The sequence below is a fragment of the Culicoides brevitarsis genome, chromosome 3, assembly GCF_036172545.1.
Source record: "Culicoides brevitarsis isolate CSIRO-B50_1 chromosome 3, AGI_CSIRO_Cbre_v1, whole genome shotgun sequence".
NCBI lineage: Eukaryota > Metazoa > Arthropoda > Insecta > Diptera > Ceratopogonidae > Culicoides > Culicoides brevitarsis.
Window position 1 is genome coordinate 1,646,899 of NC_087087.1, and position 21,839 is coordinate 1,668,737.

Sequence of the window (21,839 nt, forward strand, 5' to 3'; positions counted from 1 at the left end):
TCAGATATCCCTTTTTTGTAGCTGTTGCACGAACAAGACTTTAAAACGAAAAACGAGAGAAGATAAATTTTATGATGTCATTTACAATTGATGTCATAGCTCGGGTAATCTAATACTTTTTGCGCAAAGTTCAAGTTCAGCCATGATTGATGGCAATCGTCAAGGAGTTGAGTGACCAAAAAATCCGAGGGATTTCGAAAACCTTGAGCAAAAATTCCCTCGATGAAAAAAAAATCTTGTTTTTACAAATTTTTTTGGCGACAAGGCAACAAAAGTTATTTTTCTTTTTGCTGCGAAACCAAAGAAATTTGCAAACAAGATTTTTTTCAATTTATTCCATTGTCATTTTTTTTTGCAGTTCCCAATGGAGTTCTATTTATTTATTTTTTTTTTCGGTAAAACTTTTAAATCTCTTTTTCATACACACTCACATGAGTTGTTATTGTCACAAGTTGATGACAAACAGGCTTCGTTCGATTTGTTGCATAAATAATTGTCATTGTGCGGTACATGAAGAAAAAGAATATGAAGAAGAGAGGGTTAGAAAACAACAACAACGAAAAAAAAAACACACAAAAAAGTTTGCTTTTTCAATCAATTGTTCGTAATCATTTGTTAAAAGTTTTGTTTGTTTTGACACGTGCTTATAAAGTTTATCATTTTGCTCGGCGATAAGTGATGCTTTTATTGATTTTTGATCCCAATCAAAATTAATCACGTATCATTTGAATATTTCACAGAAACAAAAAGCAAGAGATACAGTTGATTGTTGATACATTAGAACATCAACAAAGCACGTAGATGCCAAAAAGTTTTTTGATATTTGTTGATTTTAGGCGTAAAAAAGTATCGTTTTTATTCGTATTTAGGAGAATTTAGTCAAGAGTGCTTCAAAATTGTGTGGGTAGCAAAATTTTGCATTTATATGTGGTTATGTTAAAATATCAGGTAAGAGTTTAAAATTTTTTTTTAATATATTTTTTTTTTCTTTTTTTTTTAGGAATTCATGAATAGGAAAATTCAGGTAAGTTTTCAACTCTAATATCTAATTTATTTTTTATAGGTAAGTTTTATTGAGCCCATGATGAGAATATTGAGAAAATCCGAATTTCAAGTGAAAATTTTGGTTTATTGGCTTTGTCTCGCTTCAAATTGCAAGTAAGTATCGTTCAAATGCTATTATCTTCAGTATTTTTATTATTTTTTTTTCTTTTCTTTTCTTTTCAGAATTTCTTTTTTAAATTTTTCTACCTTGTTCATGCTTTATTAAAAATTCCTGCTGTTCCTGCTTTCGGAACTAAATACCGTCACAGAACATCTTCTAAACTAAATTATCAACACAAAAATGACAAAAAAAAAATTCAGTGTTATGATAAATTTTTACATGACATTTACTTCTAATTCAACATGTTTCTTTAAATGGAAACATTTCACAAAGTCAAACATGTTTTCCCAAAAAGAAGACATTTTCCATCTAATTATCATAATTTTTGAAAAATATGTCACAAATTTTGTTGTTTGGTATCGTTCCAACATTCTATTTTAAAAACAACACTTCTATTTTTCATACAAACACATTTTCCTGTTACATTTTTATCCTTAAATTTTTCCGTTTATTTACATTTTTTTAAAATATTTTGTTTAAAGGGAAGTCAAATGCAATTCCGAATGCAATTTGAATACTACAGTTCCCAAGGAGATACTTCCGCTCACTAACTTTAATTTAACTCGGTTAACATTTTTAACTAAAAAAATACATGAAAAATTTTAATTACTTCATTTTTTTTACAACTGCCTGAAAAAAGTTCATTATTTTAAAGCATTCATTTGTCAGTTTTTTTTTTGCATTTAAAGACGAAGTAAAGATAATGACATAAAAGGGACATGATGATGACTTGTTCTCGTATAAATAATTTATCATGCATGTCGAAGACGAGACGTTTATTTGGACAAACATGGAGACGTCTGGTTTGTGTTTAAAAATGGAATGCATGTGATAACATCTCCGTTTCAACACATTTATTTTATTATTATTTGAGCAGAGACAACAACTATTAACTTTATTATTTATTAATGTTTGTAAACTCTGTCTGTTCCTCCCTCCGGCTCGAGCGTTGCTTATGTAACGGGAAAAGTGTAACTGAGTCAGCATGTTAATTCAATGTAAACTGAGCTACATTAGTAATTAAACATCGTATCTGACGCTTCTTCGTCATAATCATAAAATATTATTTTACATAAAATATTGTGTTACTTTTTCATTAAATTACCGGAGGAAGAAGTCTCACAGAGTTGTTTTCGCAACTTTTTCTCAACACAAAAAAAAAACTTTTTGAAATCTGATAAAATTAAGAAAAAAAAAAAACAAAAAAAGTTTGACTTACCATGAGACTTTCTCGCCGAGCCCTTCGGTGAGCCTGAACAAGTATACAAAAAGGAACGTTCTGTATCTGCGTGTGATGACAAATTGTATTTTTATTTTCTTTTGTCATATTTTTTTTTGTCGTCACGTCAAAAAATAAAAATACTCTACCAAAACACGACAAAAAAAAAGATAAATCTTACCGTTTCGTATGATCCGATGATCCGGCGAACCGCTGCACGAGTATCTCGATGTGACAACTTCGCGTCGCGTCAATGTCTCGTGCGGGATATGTATGAAGGGACACCAAAAGAAAAACTGCTTGAATCCACGTCGAAATCTGTTGTCAAGTTGAAATGAGAAGAAATAAAACTCGTGTTAATTCCATTGGGCATTTTAGTGAAAAGAAACAGCTTCTTTTTTGTCGTAGATTTCCTCTAAAGACAAACATTCGTTTTTTATTGTGCCGAGATTTTGACGAAAACATTTCTTTAAAATTAATGTTGTTCGGTCACAATTGACAGAACGATTCATTTTATAAAATAAAAAATCTTGTCTGACGATAATCCTTTCTTGTCCTTGGTTATTTATCTCGAAAAAAAACTTCCCTCATGATTTATTATCATTATAAAGCTAAGCTGAGCTGCTTTTTTTTCGACTTTCTCATTCATTTAAAACAAAATATATATTTTTATAATGAAAAATGTAGTGCAGTGCATTGCGGATATAAATATTTTAAAATCCTCACTCATTTCCTCTTTCTTTTATTTTTTTTTTACTATTATTCTCTTAACATAAAACAAACAAGGAAACGTCACTTTTTATTTTACATTAAATCTTGTTTTTATTTCATAGAATTCTCTATGGTTTTAAAGTTTGATGAATTTCAACTCTTGAAATGAACATTTTAATTTTTGAAATACATTTTTTTTACTTTTTAAATTAAACATTTAGGCTCTTGAAATAAATTTAAATTAAAAAATTTTAAAAATTATTTAAAAAATTTATTTATTTTTTATTCATTAAAATTAAATAATTTTTTTTTTAATAATTTTTTTTAAATAATAATTAAAAATAAAATTAAAATAAATAATTAAAAAATTATAAAAAAAAATATTTTTAAAATTCATTAAACAATTTTTTCAAATTTACATATTACAAAAAAATTAAAAACATATTTAAAAAAAATTAAAACTTATTAAAAAAATTTTCAGTTTATTGAAAATTTATTAAAATATTTTTAAAATTTTATAAAAAACTTATTTTAAAAAATTTATAAATTAGGTAAAAAAAAAATTAAAAATTATTAAAATTTTTTTTTAAAATTTTAAGTATCATTTTAAGCATTTTATCCTTCACATAAAATTCAAGCTCATTCCATTTCGATGCATTGATAGTTTTGTGAAATCATTACATCGATAACGATCGCCAAACTAACGAAAAATGGAGCAATTACCATCATTATATTTAGTTATTGGTTCGTGAAAAATGCTGAAATACGATTCCCTTCTATTTACGAGAAGTACAATATACTATTTTTTTTTAATAATAAAATCGACGAAGCTCTCGGGAATTTGTTACAAGTAGGCACTACGTTACAGCTTTCATTGAAATGGAAAATTAAACTTTGATAATGAAAAATTTTTACTGATGGACCATTTATTGGTCGACTCGTGCTCGCGAAATATTTTATTATTAATTTGTATTAAATGTCAAGGGAAAAATTGATTGGTTTTTTTTTCGAGTTTTTGGCTTGATATAATTTCGAGTGTTTTTGGACAAAGCCTTATTAATCCCGCTTTTGAGACGATTTTAATTAGTTTTTAAGAGTTGCCGTCGTAACGGAAACGCGCGTCAAGGAGGGAGAAAAGTGTGATCAGTTACATAGGGAGAGAAAACATAAACAAAGGAGTCAGAATTTAATAAAATAAATTGTTTTCCTTGTCTATTTCAGTTAAATTGCGGTAAACACGAGCTCGAGTTGTTTGTCTTATACTCTTGTGCTTGTTTGTTTTTTTAAACAAAGCCGAGTTTATGGCAAAAAAAAGAAAGATAAATGGCGTTGTTGCATGAGCTATGGTATTCACAAGGCGAAGGGAAAATCAAATACCATGCACATTTTATTTATTAAAAGGCAAACAATAACACCCTTTCAACCCGATGATGCTTTGTACAACATTTTCCTTGACGCTCGCAACCTTTTGCTAAAACTTCCAGATATCGAGTCGATTTTTATTATTATTGAGGATATTATTTGTTTGCTGTCTACTAATGTTTCTGAGGTACTTTTGCTCGGTTTGTGGATTTGTTCGAACAACTATCCGTGTTTTGCTCAAGCAAAATTTATTACGATAGTTTAGTCTTTATTTGTTCTTTTGCCACATGCAACACAATAGATATGGCTTTGTATCTGGAGGGAAAATCAGGAAAATGTTTATTTTTAATAAATAACAAAATAGGATACAATTATTTACTTCCAGAGTAGGCAGCAAGTTGGGCATGTAATTTATAACTCTTACTTCTTCATTCGTTGAAGGAATGAATGAAACGAAATATTAGAAAAAGTTTATCTTGAAAATACTTTTTTTAGCGTGTGAAAATTTATTTTTTCTTGTAAATGATTTATTATTTTCAGGACTCGAATGCAGTTTTTTAAAAATATTTGATCAATATTGGGCGTTTCAAAATTGATTTATTTGAAAATTTTTTATAGTTTGCTCATCTTTTGGTCTGTAAAAATTAATTTTTGATTTTAAGTTTTTTTTAAATTTAATTTATTTTTTAAATTTAATTTTTTTTTTAAATTTAATTTTTTTTTTAAATTTATTTTTTTTTTAAATTTAATTTTTTTTAAATTTATTTATTAAATTTACTTTAATTTATTTATTTTTTTAAATTTATTATTTTTTTAATTTTTATTTTTTTTTTAAATATTATTTTTTTGTATTTTTTTTTAATTTTATATTTTTTAAAATTAATTTTTATCATTTATTTTTTATTATTTTTTCTTCACAGAATTAAAGGATAACCCCCAAAAACTTCCATGACTGAAATTCCGTAAATAAATCTGCTAATTGTTATTTAACGCTAATTTCCTGAAATAAGCATCATTTCTATTGAATCATTTACGAGTGAATGTCTTGGTAAATAACTTATCTCATCGCAAAATCAACAAAATCCATTTACATAGCTAAATTCACAGAAATATCTCTTCTGGTTATTAACTGATTACACAAATGAGAACATAAACAATTATTTCCTGCTAACATTCTCATAGAAGTGCAATTTTCGTAGAAGAAGAAGAAACAATGGCATTAATTTAATTATCAGTCAATGCTAATAATATCATTGGATGGAAGTTGAACTTTGTGAAGGACCGGCAAACTTTCGTTTATTGGAAGGTAAGATATTGAATTTTGAGGAAAACTTAAATATTTTAGATATTTGTCGAGAAATTAAATTTTAATTTATTTTAATAATTTTAATGAAAATTTTCACTTTTAAAAATTAAATAAATAATTTAATTTAATTAATTTAAAAATAATTTTAAAAAATTTCCTATTTAAAATTTTTCTATTTTTTTTAGTTTTTATATTTTTTTAATTCTTTTTTATTTGTTTTTATTTTTTTTTATTTTATTTTTAATTATTTTTTTTTAGATTTTTAAAAATTAAAAAATTAATTTAATTTAATTATTTAATTAATATAAAAATTATTTTAAAATTGTATTTTTATAAATGTTAAAAATAAATGTATTTTTATTTTTTTTAATTCTTTTTTATTTATTTTTATTTTATTTTTAATTATTTTATTTTATTTTTTTTTATAAATGTTAAATTAATACGACAAAATTTTAACTGATTAGAAAAGTTCATTAAATTAAAACTTTTCGTTACAAACTAAAACTTTGTGAGAAAATCATTCAAAAAGACACCCATTCAAAGTTAAATTAATGAATAAATACGACCTTAACACAATTTGCAATTACTTAACTCAAAAAGACAATTGAAATCGAGCGAGAAACTTTGTCTAATTAATTTAAATCTTATTAAACATAAGAGATTGATACGTTCCTCGAATACGCAAAACAAATATTTGACGAATGAGAAAGACAGATATGTCAATATATGTGAATGGAGACGCCTTGTTACCAATTGACAAAAGGACCTTTTATGTTGTTTTCACTCAATCATCGACACACAAGTCAAACAAACACGCAGCAATTAAGCTAATAATGCCACTTACTGAAATTTATTTGTCCAAATGTCACGAGAGAGAAAGCGGATGGAGATATTTCGAAAGAACTCACCTTGAATTCATCCAACAATAAATAATGGGATTGTACATCGAATTGCTCATCGCAAGCCAATAAATCGCTAAGTAAATTTCCTGTATGTAGTCGGAATTCGTGATATCCGGATAGTATGAAGTCACAATGAAGTAAATTTGGAACGGTAACCTACAAAAAAAATGATTGTTTAGTCATTTGATGATTTTTTTTTCATTAATTTGATTAATGAAATTAGAGTAGTTATCAATCAAGCAAAGTACTTACCAACAAACCCCGAAAATAGCGACGACAACCATCATCATTTTGACGACCTGCAAGCAGAAAATCATTAAAGTGCTAATTAACGTTTTGATTCTGCTCGAAAAACATCCGAGATTGCACCGCAAAAGGCACAACTTTCGCTCATTTCATTTAACGAGATACCTAATTATTAGGAGAAACTTTTACATCTCACACACACAAAAACTTTATGATGGAATTTTATTATAGATTATTATACCATTTTATGTTGTTTTTAGTTACATGGCACTCTTAAGCCATTACCGAACTATTAGAGGTGTTTACGAGAGTGTCTACAACGAAAACATTCCAAAAAGTGGAAACTTTTTTTTTTTTTTTGAAAAAAAATTTCTCATATGCTAAAGTCGATGTATGGGGTGCAATGTGACGGTATTTAATTATTTTAAGTGTGTTCAACTTTTGTCGTCATGTGAAAACAAGCGGCACAAGAGACGACACACGAACAGCAACAAAAAAAAGGGAGAGAGAACGAAAAAACAAAGGATAAAAATTAAATTGTTTATTTTTCAGGCCGCAACAAACGAAACGAGAAAGGTGTGTCGCATTGTATGGATTTAATTATTATGATTATATATTTAGCGACTTTGTAAAAGTGGGAAATTTTTTGACATGATGAAAAATCTGCACATAGGAGGTAAGATTTTTTTTCGTAAAATTTAATTTAATTAGAGTTTTGACATAATTTTTATTTAATTTCGTAGAAAAATTACTTTAATTAAATTTTTTTCATTCAAAATAAATTTTATCTATTTAAATTTTAATTTAAATAATTTTTCTATATTTTAATTTTTTTTTTGTATAAAATTTTAATATAGGCAATTTTTATAGTTTGATTTGAAGAAATTGTCAATAGATGGCGCTGTATGATTAAATATTGATATTTTCAACGATAGATGTCACTTTAAAGGTAAGTTTTTATGTCAAATATGTTAAAATTAATCATAAAATTTCATAAATGTTTATTTCATACTTTCTAAAGTTATTGAATTTTATAGAAAAATGACTAAAATTATTTTTTTTTTTCATTTAAATATAATTTTAATAATTTAATTTAATTTTTCAATATTTTCATTTTTATTTAAAAAAAATTTGGTTAAAGAAATGGTCGAAAGATGGCGCTTTATGTCAAATATTGATATTTGCATCGATAGATGTCACTCTTCAATTAATTTTCTTTTAATTTGTAAAAATTAATAATTGAATTTTAATTAAAGATTTAATTTGAGAAAATTTACTTTGCTTTCTGTGAAATTATTTACTTAAAAAATAGCTTTAAATTATTTTTTTTACAAATATAAAAAATTATAAAAAAAAAAATTAAATTTAACTTTATTTAAATTTTAAAAAGTTTGATTTTTAAAAAATTATCAATAGATGGCGCTTTATAATCAAATATTGATATTTTCAACGATAGATGTCACTTTTCAAGTAAGTTTATTTTCATATTCGTAAAAAATAATCATAAAATTTCATTTAAAGAATTATTTAAGAAAATTTAAAAAAAAAATTAAATCTTAAATTTTTACATCTGAAGTTCCCTTTAAAAGTTTATGAAATTCTAAATATGCCTCATTAAATTTTTGTTTCATTTTTTGCTGCCAATTCAATTGTAATATTTTAATGTGATGTACTTTATATTTTAATTTTCTCCCATTTTTCATATTTTCCTTGTCTCTCTCGAAATAATTAAAAAACAAAAATATTCTCCAGCATCATGAAATAACAATAAAAACAAAAAGAATAGTAAAAATGTAATAATAAAAACAAATAACAACGAAAAAAACAAACAAAAATACCAACAACACGACACGCGATAAGACGAGCTACGCGCTTCCCATTCATTAAAAGGAAAAAATGTGGAAATATGGATTTACTGTAAATTATGTTGTTGTTTCCATTTTTTTTGTCTGCCTGTCGACAGGCAACAAATGATACACACATACACAAATAATAATAATTTCTGTCTTGAACAAATATTTGGATGGGAATTTCAGGCATCATATGCAACAACGCTCGACGAAAAAAAAAGAACGTGAATAATTATTTAAAATAAATTTCATGGATCTTTGTGAGTTTTCGTATGCACTTGAATGTTTTTCTGGTTTCACATCATCTGTCAGAACAACAAATAACTTTTCGAGTCACATTTAAAAGTTTTATTGCATAAATGCACGATTAACGTCGCTTTTGGCGAATCTGTCTATGAAATAATTGACTTAATTAAGATAGTTTAAAATTTTCATGGAAAAAGCGACTTATTGTGATGCAATTAAATGTTAAAAAACGAAATAACGAAGTTTGTGCCAACAAAACGAAACAACAAATTTAAATGGGATGAAACAATTAGGAAAAATGTTTAAAGCTTTAATTTTACCGAAAAAATGATTTTAAATGATTTTTTTAACTTTTAAGGTATTTTAGAGTCATATTTAGAAATTTTCGTTAAATTTAAATTTAAAAAATATTTGAATTAGCAAAAAGGCGATTCTCAAATTTTTATATTTTTTTCAATTTTGGGCTAAAAATAAAAATTTTAAAATTATGAAAAAAATTAGATTCAAAAATTAAAACTTTTCGTTAAATTTTCTTAAAAAAAAATTGAATTAGCAAAAAGGCGATTCTCAAATTTTTATATTTTGTTTCAATTTCGGGCTTAAAATAAAATTTAAAATTATGAAAAATTAGATTAAAAAAAAAAAAATTTTTAAACATTTTCAATCTTTTTGAAAAAATTCATAAATTCATGACATTCATAAAATTTTCATAACTTAGCTAAAAATAAAAAAAAACATATTTTTTTTTTATATAGAAAAAAAAAATTTTTCGACATTGCACATTCCTTACTTGACACAATTTTTTTTTTGTGACAAATTGTTTATCCTCTTTGTTTGTAAATTTTACGAGTTGACTCGAGTTATGAAAACAATCAAAACTTTTCCTTCTCTGTCTCCTCATCTCCGTGTTTATTCTTCAACTTAATTAAAAAAGTAGAAAAAAATCTGAATGTCAAAGCAGTTGCAACTCCCGTTTGCTAATCGTTTTCTCCCCGGGTCATGCTTTGACATGACTTTAAATTTCATTAAGAGAAACTTTTTTTTTCTACCAAAATAAGCCGAAAACAAAACTTTTTTGACATGTTGCTGATATGGAGCCATGCCCGAAATTATTCCGAAAAAAAAAATATCACGTAGAAAAGTTTCCTGATTTCGTCCTTTGTCTGAACAAAAGTCTGTGATAATGACGACGACGACAGAAACCGTCGTCACGTATGACACCAACAACGCAAGAAAGATGAACAAACACAATAAATTGTGACATAAGCAAGGCGCGCGCGATGAAGGACAAAAAGTCAATCGTGTTTGGATGACAATGGATATCTATTAAAAGTCGATAAGTCAAGCGGAAAAGTTGTCAGAAATAATTTGGAGGCAACTTTGTGCTCACGAGTGACTTTTTTAAGCCTTTGTTTGGAATGACAATGAGAATGACGTGTTGAAGCTTGGTTAAGCACAAACAAAAGTTAATTTAAAACTATCGCAGCAACGACGAACAATGGTTTCTTTCATATTTTTTTGCAAACAACAAAGAGTACAACATGCACTTCCTTTAATTACTATCCGCCATATATATGAAAAATTCATATTTTTTTCCAACTCTGGGGAAATTGAGGCAATTCAGGATGTCAACGGATCATGGTGAGTAAATTTTTGAATTTTTTATACATTTTTTTTTTTTAGTTTTTATTACTTTTCAGTTCAAAACTGCGGAATTAAGCTTCAAATCTATTCTAATTAATTCAAACCAAGCATAAAAAATTTAAATAACGAGGTTTCAAAATTTTAAATTTTTCAATTTTTTTTTTCTTTTGAGGTTTGCTTTTATTTTTTTATCCATTTCATACAAATTCAAATTTTTTTTCAAAAAAAAAAAATTTTAAATTCAATTTTTTTTTTCATAATTTTAAAATTTTATTTTAAAAGTCCAAAATTGAAAAAATATAAAAATTTGAGAATCGCCTTTTTGCTAATTCAAATAACTTTTTTCAATTTTATCGAAAAAAAAATTATTGTAAAAAATTTTTTTTTCATCCAATTCACACAAATTTAAGTTTAAAAAATATTTTTTTCAAGATACTCACACGTCGCTTACTCTTGATATTCTCCAATTGCCGTTGCGTGCACTCGCCGATACTCTGAGAGCCCCAAAGCTCGATGCCAACACGCGCATATGTGAATGTCATCGATCCGATTGGCAGGAAATACGTAAGAAACATAAAGACGACGTTGTATCTGTAACAAAAAATGAGAAAAAAATTAGAGTTAATGCAAACATTTTCGCTCCAAACGATCAAAAAACAATCAAAAGTAATTGCATTTTTGCGATTCAAACCAACATTTATCCCCTTCGTGTACTTTTTTTCCCATTGTTTTTAGCGCAATTTCTCGCGTTAACTAAAGAACGTGAATAAATGTTACCTCAAGAGAAGATAAAAAGTATGAACGGAGGCGGATAGATGGTAATATACATCAACTTTTTTTTCTCTCCTTTCATTTTGATCGCCTCATAAAAGTAATCATTATTATTATTTTTATTCAACTCACTTTTTTTCCTCTTATTCAAGACAGAAAATGCGCCTCAAGCCATAACAACGTTGTTCAATATTGCCGAAAAAATCGCTACTTTCTATTTAAATATAGGCAAAAAAAAAATGAAGCTCGAAAAAAATAAAAAAAAATATTTAAAAAAAATATAAAAAAATAAATAAAAAAAAAAAAAATAAAAAAAAAAAAAAAAATAGTTTTAAAAAATTAAAAAAAATAATTAAATAAAATTTTGGGTCGAAAATTTTAAAAAAATTTAAAAATAAAAGCTCGAAAAAATTAATTTTTTTAAATAAAAAAAAAAAGAAGAAAAATATACAAAAAAAAATATTTAAAAAAAACAAATAAAAAAATTAATTAAATTTTTTTTTAATTTTAGAGCAAATACAATATAAATTTTGTAATAAGAGGATTTGAGCGAGAATTTTTGAAAATTTTTTTTTTCGCCTATAACATCGGGGACGTCAAAACTAACATATTTCTCCATGAAACATATGCTCGGAAACGTATATTTTCGCCAAAAAAGCGATGGCGTCAAAATTTTGAGGCGAACACAATAAAAAACTTTTAATAAAAATATGAACTCTTGTAAAATTGTGAATTTCATGCCATATTTTTGTGATGTTATTAACTCCTAATGTCATTCCATAATCTTTTTTAACAAGCCTTTTATATTCTATCAATATTTTAATAATAATTTTGTATCAAAATTTATTTATATTTTTTCTCTCTTGCAGGAAACCTTTTTACACTTTCACGTCATCATCGGCTTATTCGGGAGAAATTTTCATATTTTCTCGACATTTTAAGACAAGCAGAAGGAGAAACATGAACGAACAAGATAAGACATGGGTTGGAAATGCTCGAAATGTTGTTTGACTGGACATGTGTTAAAAATTGAGTGACGTTTCGAAAAAAAATTTCCTTCATGGAAAACACAAACGAAGCTTATGTGAGAGAAAATTGGTATCGAATTACGACGAAATTTGAGTTTTTGTTATCATTTGGATCACCTTTCACATCAACAACAATCAGCTTGACGATAACGCGTCTCAACATCATCACGTTTTTCTGCGAAGTTGAAACACGATAAGGCAATTTTCCTGTCGGTAAGTACTTTTTTCGCAAAAATTCTTAAATGAAATTCAGAAATTTATTGAGCGTTTAGTCTGTGCGATGCGATAAACTAACGAATTTTATGATTTTTAGGAATTTTCGTCGTAAGAAGCAAATTTTTGCCTGTAAAAGCAGAAAATGGAGAAAAATACTCACGCATATTCCATCATCGAGTGATTCGTTGGTCCATCAGGCCATTCGGCGTAACAAATGACACGCACTTCGCCGTCATCCAGCATGTGATCGTACGTCGTGAAGAACAGCAACATCGGGCACGACAAAATAATGCCAACAATCCAAATTCCTGCTGCGATGCACAACGTCGTACGTTTCCCCATGCGAGGTCGCAAAGGATTTATTATCGCAATATACCTGAAAGCAAAAAAAAATTGGCATGAAAGCATAAAATAACTATTAAGAACCTGTGCAGGCAGTTTGTATGTTAATTGACCCATAATGAAGGTCATTTGTCGTTCTTTGGCGGATAGAAATGCGAAGAAATTCAAACCATGAGGTGTCAAAAAAATATTTTTCCCGTAAATTGAAAAGTTTAAACACAAAAAGTGACATATTTCATACGCAAATTTTTGGTTGACAGAATTTTTACAAGTGAATGTGACAAGAATTCAACAACAGAATTTCCTTGAAAATGAAGAGAAAAGAAATTTTTGTTTAAGAGTAAGTGAGTGAATGAATAAGAGTAAACTACTTTTTCCTCACAATTTCTCCTTTTTATATTAGTGTTTTACATGAAACTTGACATACTGTTCATAAAATTTTAAAGTTTAGTTTTTCGAAGAATTTTGAAAAAGTAAAAGTCTGTCTGTAATAATTTTTATTTTAATCAAAAATATTTATTTTTATTTAAAAAAATAATTATTTTTATTAATTAAAGATTTTTATTTTTATTTAAATAATATTAATTATAAATTAAATTAAAATTTACAAGTTAATAAAAAAAATTATTTTCATTTTAAAAATTTATTAATTAAAAAACACTATTAATTACAAATTTTAATTTTTAATAAAAAATAATTATTTATTTATTTTTTTTAATAGAATAAAAATTATTTTTATTAATTAAAAAAATATTTTTAATAAAAAAAAATTTATTAATTAAAATAATTATTTTTAGAAAAAAATTTCATTAAAAAAAAAATTTATTTTTATGAAAAAAATATTAATTCTAATTAATTAATATTTTTAAATTTTTATTTATTATTTTTTTATTTTTATCAAAAATATGTTTTTTAAATAATAAATTATTTTAATTAAAAAAAAAATTATTAATCAAAAATTAAATTAAAATTTACAAATTAATTAAGTTTTTATTTTCATTAAGAAATTTCATTAATTAAAAATTTATGTTTTTATTAAAAATTATTTTTTTTATTTAAAAATTAATTATATTTATTAACAAAAATTTTTTTATAAATTTTTATTTTATTTTATTAATTAGGTACACATAAAAATAAAAATTAAAGAAATATTTAAACTTTTTTCTTTAAAAAGTAAATTTACGATTTAAAAAAAATCTAAAATGTTTTTTTTATTTTTTTTTTTATTAATTTTTAACTTTTCTGTTTCTTTTTAGATAAAAATCTCAACCAAATCTGAGTTGGTCTCGTTAATATTTTACGTGAAAATTCATTTTAAGACGAAAATCACACAAATTCTGTGTTAAATGAGGCAAAAAGCACTGTAAATCTTCATGAATTCGTAAATTATGCGCTCAAAGGTCTCCCATTCCCATCGACGCCAAGTCCCACACTTCTTTTATGAAGTTTTCAAATTAACATATCATAAGTGTAAAAGTAATATCTTATAAAATTCTTAGTTTCTTGTGTGTTTTGTTCGCATTTCAAAGCATAATAGACGAAAGGAGAGATGTAAAAGTTTATGAATACACATTCATTCGTTGTCGTCGTCGACATTCATTCAAATGGGAAAATGCTGCGAGACACATGATCAAGAAATGTTTTTTGAAAAACTTTGCAGCAAAAAAAAAAAAAAAGAGAAAACTTTCTGCCAAAAAGTGTGTTCTTATGTAAATTGAATAAATGTGTTTTTAACGGATTAAGCTCAGCTCTTTATTTGTGCTTGATGTTACTTAACACGAGAGACGTCATTTTGAAAGAAAAACACGGAATCGAAATTTAATCGACACCATACGTTTTCTCTCGAATTCCAAATGATAAAGTTTTTTCGTGAATTATCACACATCGCGCGAGGCGACGAATGACGAAAAATGGCACATTAACCATCATCATCATCATCATGGCACGCAGCACTAAATGAGTAATTTGCTTGTTCTTGAAACGACAAGCAGACGAGAACGAAGCGCGCGCGACAACACACATCAACTGTCACAACTCAATTATGTGCGAGAATGCTAAGTGCGATTTACGATGCAATTGGGAGTTTTTTGAATAGCGCGGCGATGACAACAACAACAACAACACGCAATGATGACGAGTAATGTATGTTAGCGGTAATAAAATAAAGGAGATTCTTGTCGGTGCAAAAGCTTCGGGAAATAGAATGAGGATTTCAAGAGTTGTCGTGAAATGAACAATTTTTTGTATTTTATATATTTTGTGAGTAGTTTTCATTTTTTTTAAATATTTCGAGTTATTTTTTTTTACAAAATTTTTAACTTTTTCTTTAAATTTTAATTTTTCTATGGATTTTTTTTTTTTTTTTATTTTTTCATGCAAATTTAATTTATTTTCTTTTAAATTTTGATAATTTAAAAAAAAAAATTAAAAAATTATATAAAAAGTAGACAACTTCTCTTAAATATTTGAAAATTTTTTATAAATAATTTAATTTTTATTTTTTTTATTAAAAAAATCTTTTTAGTTTAATTTAATTTTTTTTAATTTAATTTTTTTATGTTTTTGCAAAAAAAAAATAAATTTAATTATTATCTTCCAATATAATTTTTTTTAGGTATAAAAAAAATTTCTTAAAAGAAATCTAAAACTGCTAAAAAATTGAAACTGAAAAAAAAAATTTTCTTTGACATAGTTTTGGTTTTGAAAACTAAATCAAGAGAAAAACTATGTCAAAAACTGTGTCAAAGCAATTTTTGTCAAATCTTGCTCCAAATGGATAAAAATTTATCAGAGGGCTCTAATTTATCATTTTTAATCATTTTCTAACTCAAAACTGCCAAAAAATTGAAACTGAAAAAAAAATTTTCTTTGACATAGTTTTGTTTTGAAAACTAAATCAAGAGAAAAACTATGTCAAAAACTGTGTCAAGAGCAATTTTTGTCAAATCTTGCTCCAAATGGATAAAAATTTGTCAGAGGGCTCTAATTTATCATTTTTAATCATTTTCTAACTCAAAACTGCCAAAAAATTGAAACTGAAAAAAAAAAATTTTCTTTGACATAATTTTGTTTTGAAAACTAAATCAAGAGCAAAAAAACTATGTCAAAAAATGTGTCAAAAACTGTGTCAAAGCAATTTTTGTCAAATCTTGCTCCAAATGGATAAAAATTTGTCAGAGGGCTCTAATTTATCATTTTTAATCATTTTTTAACTTAAAACTGCCAAAAAATTGAAACTAAAAAATTTTTTTTTCTTTGACATAGTTTTGTTTTGAAAACTAAATCAAGAGAAAAACTATGTCAAAAACTGTGTCAAAGCAATTTTTGTCAAATCTTGCTCCAAATGGATAAAAATTTGTCAGAGGGCTCTAATTTATCATTTTTAATCATTTTATAACTCAAAACTGCCAAAAAATTGAAACTGAAAAAAAATTTTTTTTCTTTGACATAGTTTTGTTTTGAAAACTAAATCAAGAGAAAAACTATGTCAAAAACTGTGTCAACTGTGTCAAAGCAATTTTTGTCAAATCTTGCTCCAAATGGATAAAAATTTGTCAGAGGGCTCTAATTTATCATTTTTAATCATTTTATAACTCAAAACTGCAAAAAAATTGAAACTGAAAAAATTTTTTTTCTTTGACATAGTTTTGATTTGAAAACTAAATCAAGAGAAAAACTTTCAAAAACTGTGTCAAAAACTGTGTCAAAGCCATTTTTGTCAAATCTTGCTCCAAATGGATAAAAATTTGTCAGAGGGCTCTAATTTATCATTTTTAATCATTTTGCAACTCAAAACTGCCAAAAAATTGAAACTGAAAAAAAAATTCTAATTTTTTTTTAAATTTTTCTTTCGTTTTTTCAATTTTTTTTTAACTTTATTTATTACCATTTTTTATTTTTTTTTTTGATTTTATTTTCAGTTTGATTTTTTATAAATTTTTATTTTTTTTTTTAAATAATATTGAACTCGAAAAAAGTTTTTTTTTATTTTAGATTTTTTTTAATGATTTTTAATTTTATTTTTTGATAATTTTTTAAAATGTTTTTTAAATTATTTTTTTATAATTATTGTTTTTATTTTTTTTTAATTTTTTGTTTCATTTTCAGATTTCAACTGTTATCTCATGAAGGACAAACAGCAAAAAAGGTAAATTTTAGCTTATTTTTCAAAAACTCTTTTGTTGAATGAAAAAAAAAAAATTGAAAATTTAAACAATTTATAAAATTTTTGTTTGCCCACACATTTTTTTCTCTTTTTGATGGGCGTAAATTAAAAACTTTTCAATAAAAATATGTCAAAATGACACTTCATTTCCTTTTTTTTAGAGAGAAACACAATCGAGTTTGTAACAATTTTTGGACCAGATTGAGGTTGACATGCAGGCTTTTTTTTTTATTTCACTCACTTTTGTTAGCAAACTGTCAGCAAAAAAAAAATACAGTGAAAAACCTGCCCATCAACAATTTCAATCATCGTCTCGCATTTTTTTTCTCCATTAAAATTTTGCATTCATGTAGCATCCGCGAAACAAGAATGCGAGAGAGAACGACTACTCGACACATGTATTTATTAAAATAAAAGTAATTGAATTAAAGCCTAAGGTCGTAAATTTCATTTTCCATTCAAGTCATGCCGCGCTCTCTCTCACTTGACCTGCATTGCGTTTCTGTGTGCATTTCAAGTGAATTAAGAGTTGAGTGCTGAAAAAAATCTACCTGCCGAGCATTTTTTGCCATTATGTCTCGATATTCGAAAAAATTAGCGGAATTCGCGCTCAGTTCGTGAAAAAAATACAGAAAAAATAAACTAAAGAGTTGCAATGACGAAATTTACGTTCACTTCGCTGCTCGTAATAATAATTAGCGGATTATTTGTGGGCGAAACAAAGTTGGAGGTAGTTGAATTTCTTTTTATCAATTACAAGTAATTAAGATTTTTTTATTTTAATTTGTTGCAAATTGCAATTCCCGAAGAAGGAAAATCGAATTAAGAGTTCATTAAAACATTTTCCGCACTAATTTAATTTTTTTTTCTTTTTTTCTTCAAGTCTTGCAGCAACGAGGATTGGCGAACATCAGCAAAACGTTACAAAATATCCGACGAGTGTGGAAACGATTTTTTCTGTACTTTTTCGTGTGAAGCTCTTAATTTTACTTTTTCGGATGCCAATTTTCGTGAGTGTTTTTTTTTTAAGTTTTAAATCACGAAGAAAAAAATTTTAATTGGATTTTCAGCCAATAAATCGAATGACCCAATTAATTATAGCACAGAAGTGCCAAATTCGACGGAACAATCCAATTTGCGGAAGATGAACCAACAATCGACGACAAAAGCTCCGTGTCCCTGTTTGAAAGCGAAGAAAAAATCCACAACTTCAACGACGACATCGACAACTTCGACGACAACGACGGAGAAACCTTGTCCATGCAAAAAGGCGCGGAAGAAAACAACAACGACGACAACTCCCAAGCCAACAACTACGACAACCTCATCGACGATGCCAACAACGCAGGAATTGACAATTCGTCGAAGCTCGATTTATGAAACGGATTTGGAGACGACGACGGAGGAAGAGGAATATAATTGTACAACAACTGATGAAACGACAACGGAAGTAATGACGACGACAATTTCGTGATTTTTTTAATGATGAAATTAATAAAAGAGATATGAGAAATGTCGTAAAATGAAGAAATTTATCGTATTTTAACTGGCTTTCGATTTTTGTGATTTTTTGATTTTTTTTCTCAATTTTTGCTCTTTGAAATTTCATTTTGATTTTTTTTTTTTGAAAATATTCTAAAAATTTTTAAGACTAATTTCCAAGATTTTTTATTATTTTATATAATTTTTAGTTTTGTTTCAAAATTTTTTTATTAAAAAATTATTATTTTTTTTTTTAAATTTTAAATAAATTTAATTTAATTTTTTTCTATTTTTTTTTAATTTTTTTTATTTTTTAAATAATTTTTTATATTTAAAAAAAATTACAAAATATCTTCGATTTTTTGATTAAAAAACTTAAAAAATTATTAAAATCGAAAAATTAAATTATTTTTTTAACTAAAATTTTATACTTATTGTCATAAAATGAAGAAATTATCGTTTTTAAGCTTTTTTCGATTTTTATTTTTTTTTTCATTTTTTTTCAAATTTTACTCCTAAAAAATTAATTTTTTGAAAATATTTATATTTTAAAAAATATTTATCTTAATTGTACGTATTTAAAATTTACTTTAATTTAATTTTTAAAAAAGTACTTTTTCTGTAAAATTTTTTTTTAAATATAAAAAATTAAAAAAAAATAATTAAATTTTTAATACTTTTTTAATTTTATTTTTTTTCTATTTTTTTTATAAAATTTAAAAAAAAAAATTTCATAAGTGAACTTTAAATTTATTTTTTTCAAAAATATTTTTTTTTAAATTTTTTGAAAACTTTTTGATTTGATGTAATGAAAATTAAAAAAAAATCATTGAAATCGAAAAAAAAATTTATATTATTTTTTTTTTGCGTAAGTTTTATAATTTTTTAAAAATTTACATACCTCACAATCCTCTTAAAATTCATAAACTTGAGACATTTTAATTTTTTGTTTGCCCATAAACTTCTCTTAATTTGCCACTCGTAACTTTTCTTTCCTTCACTTTATCACGAATTTTCCAAACAAAAAAAAAGTAAATGAAGGACAAGTTTAATTGATTTCGACACAATGACACTTCTATCAATTGAATCTTGTTTTCCGTCTTTTTTTTTGTTTGCTTTTGCACGATTGATGGAACAGCAGAAAAAAAATAAAAGTACATTTATCTTCAACTAACTATCAATTAAAAGTTTTTTTTTCTTCGTTTTTTCTCGCGTATTTTGATGGGAAGGAGGATTAAATTAATATTATAGAAAATATTGACACAATCACACTTTTTCACTCGAGACCGATAAAAAAACTGTTATGACTATAATTCAGAGTCTCTCTCTCACTTATTTTATTTATTATTTATTTGTTGCTCGTTCGTGCCTGCTTATTTTTTTATTCGACATCGATTTAAATGCAATCAAGAAGAAATGATTGTTCTTTAAAGTGAGGCGAAGTTTTTTTGTTCCTTTAAAATAATTTTTTTTTTTGTTATTTTTTTGAAAATAAATATTTTTTTTTCTTTCAAAAGGAGAAAAAAAATAAAAAGATAAAATGATGAAAAATTAACGAGGCGTCTCCATGTTGATCGGCTTACATATAAAAACATAAGCGAATTGTTTACACAGTTATTCGTTTATAAATAATGTGATTGACAAGCCTACGTAATGTTGTTCGCTACACGCCGCAATAAATTTTTAAGCTTCCCACGAGTGGCGAATTTCTTTACATAATTTATTGAGATGTAATTTTTCGTGTAATAAAATGCAAAACAATAAAATCTCGTGTCGTCTTGAGTGTCGTTGAGCGTTGTTAACGAACAACTTAACGTTTTATCGAAAATATTTACTTTAATTTTTGAATAATATTTTTTTAGAACATTTAACACTTGTTCAAATATTTTTTTTTATCAAAACAAAATGATGCAATGAAATTAAAAATTTTCATCAAAATTAAAAGTTCAAAGAACTTATTTTAAAAAAATTTAAAATTAAAAAAAAAAATTAAAATTTCAGAAAATTTTAAAATTAAAGAAAAAATTAAAATTTCAAAAAATGTTAAAATAAAAAAAAAATAAAATAATTAAATGAGAAATTTCAAAATGAAAAAAAAAAAAATAAAATAAATTATTTTTTTGATAAAAAAAGAACTTATTTGCAAAAATTTTAAAATTAAAAAAAATTAAATAAATTATTTTTTTGATGAATAATTAATTAATATTTATTAAATATCATTTTTTTAATATTTAATGAATATTAAAAAATTATTAAATTTATTTTTGGAAACAATTATTCAAGATCAGGTCTGATAACCATGTTTGTGAAGAAACCTCCCATGTTCTTGTTGGTTCGTGGATCACGTCTCATATCAAGTTTGATATGACCTTGATCGCCAAACCACGTATTCCATGAGTTACGAACGAGCCAATAGGGAATCCATTGTCTGCGATTCTCTTCGTATTGCATTCCATAACCGATCAAGTTAACAGCGTGCGTACATTTAGCATTGTTTGGATTCGAGACTGTCAAAACTCCCTTGAATCCATTCAAACCGTGCCATTCTCCGGCATCAACGCAGATCGCAAGAACGCCATAAACGTTCAAAGCATTCTTAATTGACTCATCATCGTCGGCAATGTAATGATTGCACTTGCCCTTGTTTCCGCGTCCCTTCATCTTGATTTGTCTGTGATGTGACTTGCGAGGATATCTGTTGTTGCATCTTCCATACTTCTTGTTGTACGGATATTCATCTTCGCTGGCAACATCATTGTCTCGAATCCAATCCATGGCAGTTGCCATCCATCCTCCTTGACAACCATCGCGATCGTATACGCAATCGACCAAATGTTGCTCCGACAAATCGTAAACAGTTCTTTGGGGAGACTTCATACAATCTGCGTATTCAACGGCAGCAAGAGTCGAGAAAGCCCAACACGATCCGCATGGATTTTGATCTTTAATGGGTCCAATGCATCCGCTTGTACGAAGATCGAGAGATTGGGGAGCACGTTGACGCAAAGTTACACGCTCTTCATCCTTGACCTTCTTCGCATCCTCGGGAACGATGATACCGGTGAAACGTTCCATGAACTTCTCTTTGGTCAAATCCGAAAATGGACCAATTTCCTTTCTGTAATGAACATCTCCGCGTTCGTAAGCTTTGTTGTGCTCTTCGAATTCGTGCAAATTCGTTACG

The 21,839-nt window shown here is 26.0% G+C and overlaps 2 protein-coding genes across 2 annotated transcripts in view; both read right to left on the minus strand.

Annotated features, from left to right (window-relative positions):
- Positions 1–21,839, minus strand: part of LOC134833530 (tachykinin-like peptides receptor 99D) — a 53,248-nt gene that overhangs the window by 7,827 nt on the left and 23,582 nt on the right. The window contains exons 4-9 of the mRNA XM_063847868.1: positions 12,827–13,042; positions 11,092–11,242; positions 6,918–6,964; positions 6,672–6,821; positions 2,566–2,702; positions 2,385–2,450 (exon numbers count right to left, since the gene is read on the minus strand). Of these exons, the coding sequence (XP_063703938.1) occupies positions 2,385–2,450; positions 2,566–2,702; positions 6,672–6,821; positions 6,918–6,964; positions 11,092–11,242; positions 12,827–13,042 (767 nt within the window). The remainder of the gene's footprint in view (positions 1–2,384; positions 2,451–2,565; positions 2,703–6,671; positions 6,822–6,917; positions 6,965–11,091; positions 11,243–12,826; positions 13,043–21,839) is intronic.
- LOC134835870 (general transcriptional corepressor trfA-like) overlaps positions 411–21,839 on the minus strand; it is a 131,396-nt gene continuing 109,967 nt past the window's right edge. The window contains exon 3 of the mRNA XM_063850859.1: positions 411–426. The gene's annotated coding sequence lies outside the window, so the exon portion shown is untranslated. The remainder of the gene's footprint in view (positions 427–21,839) is intronic.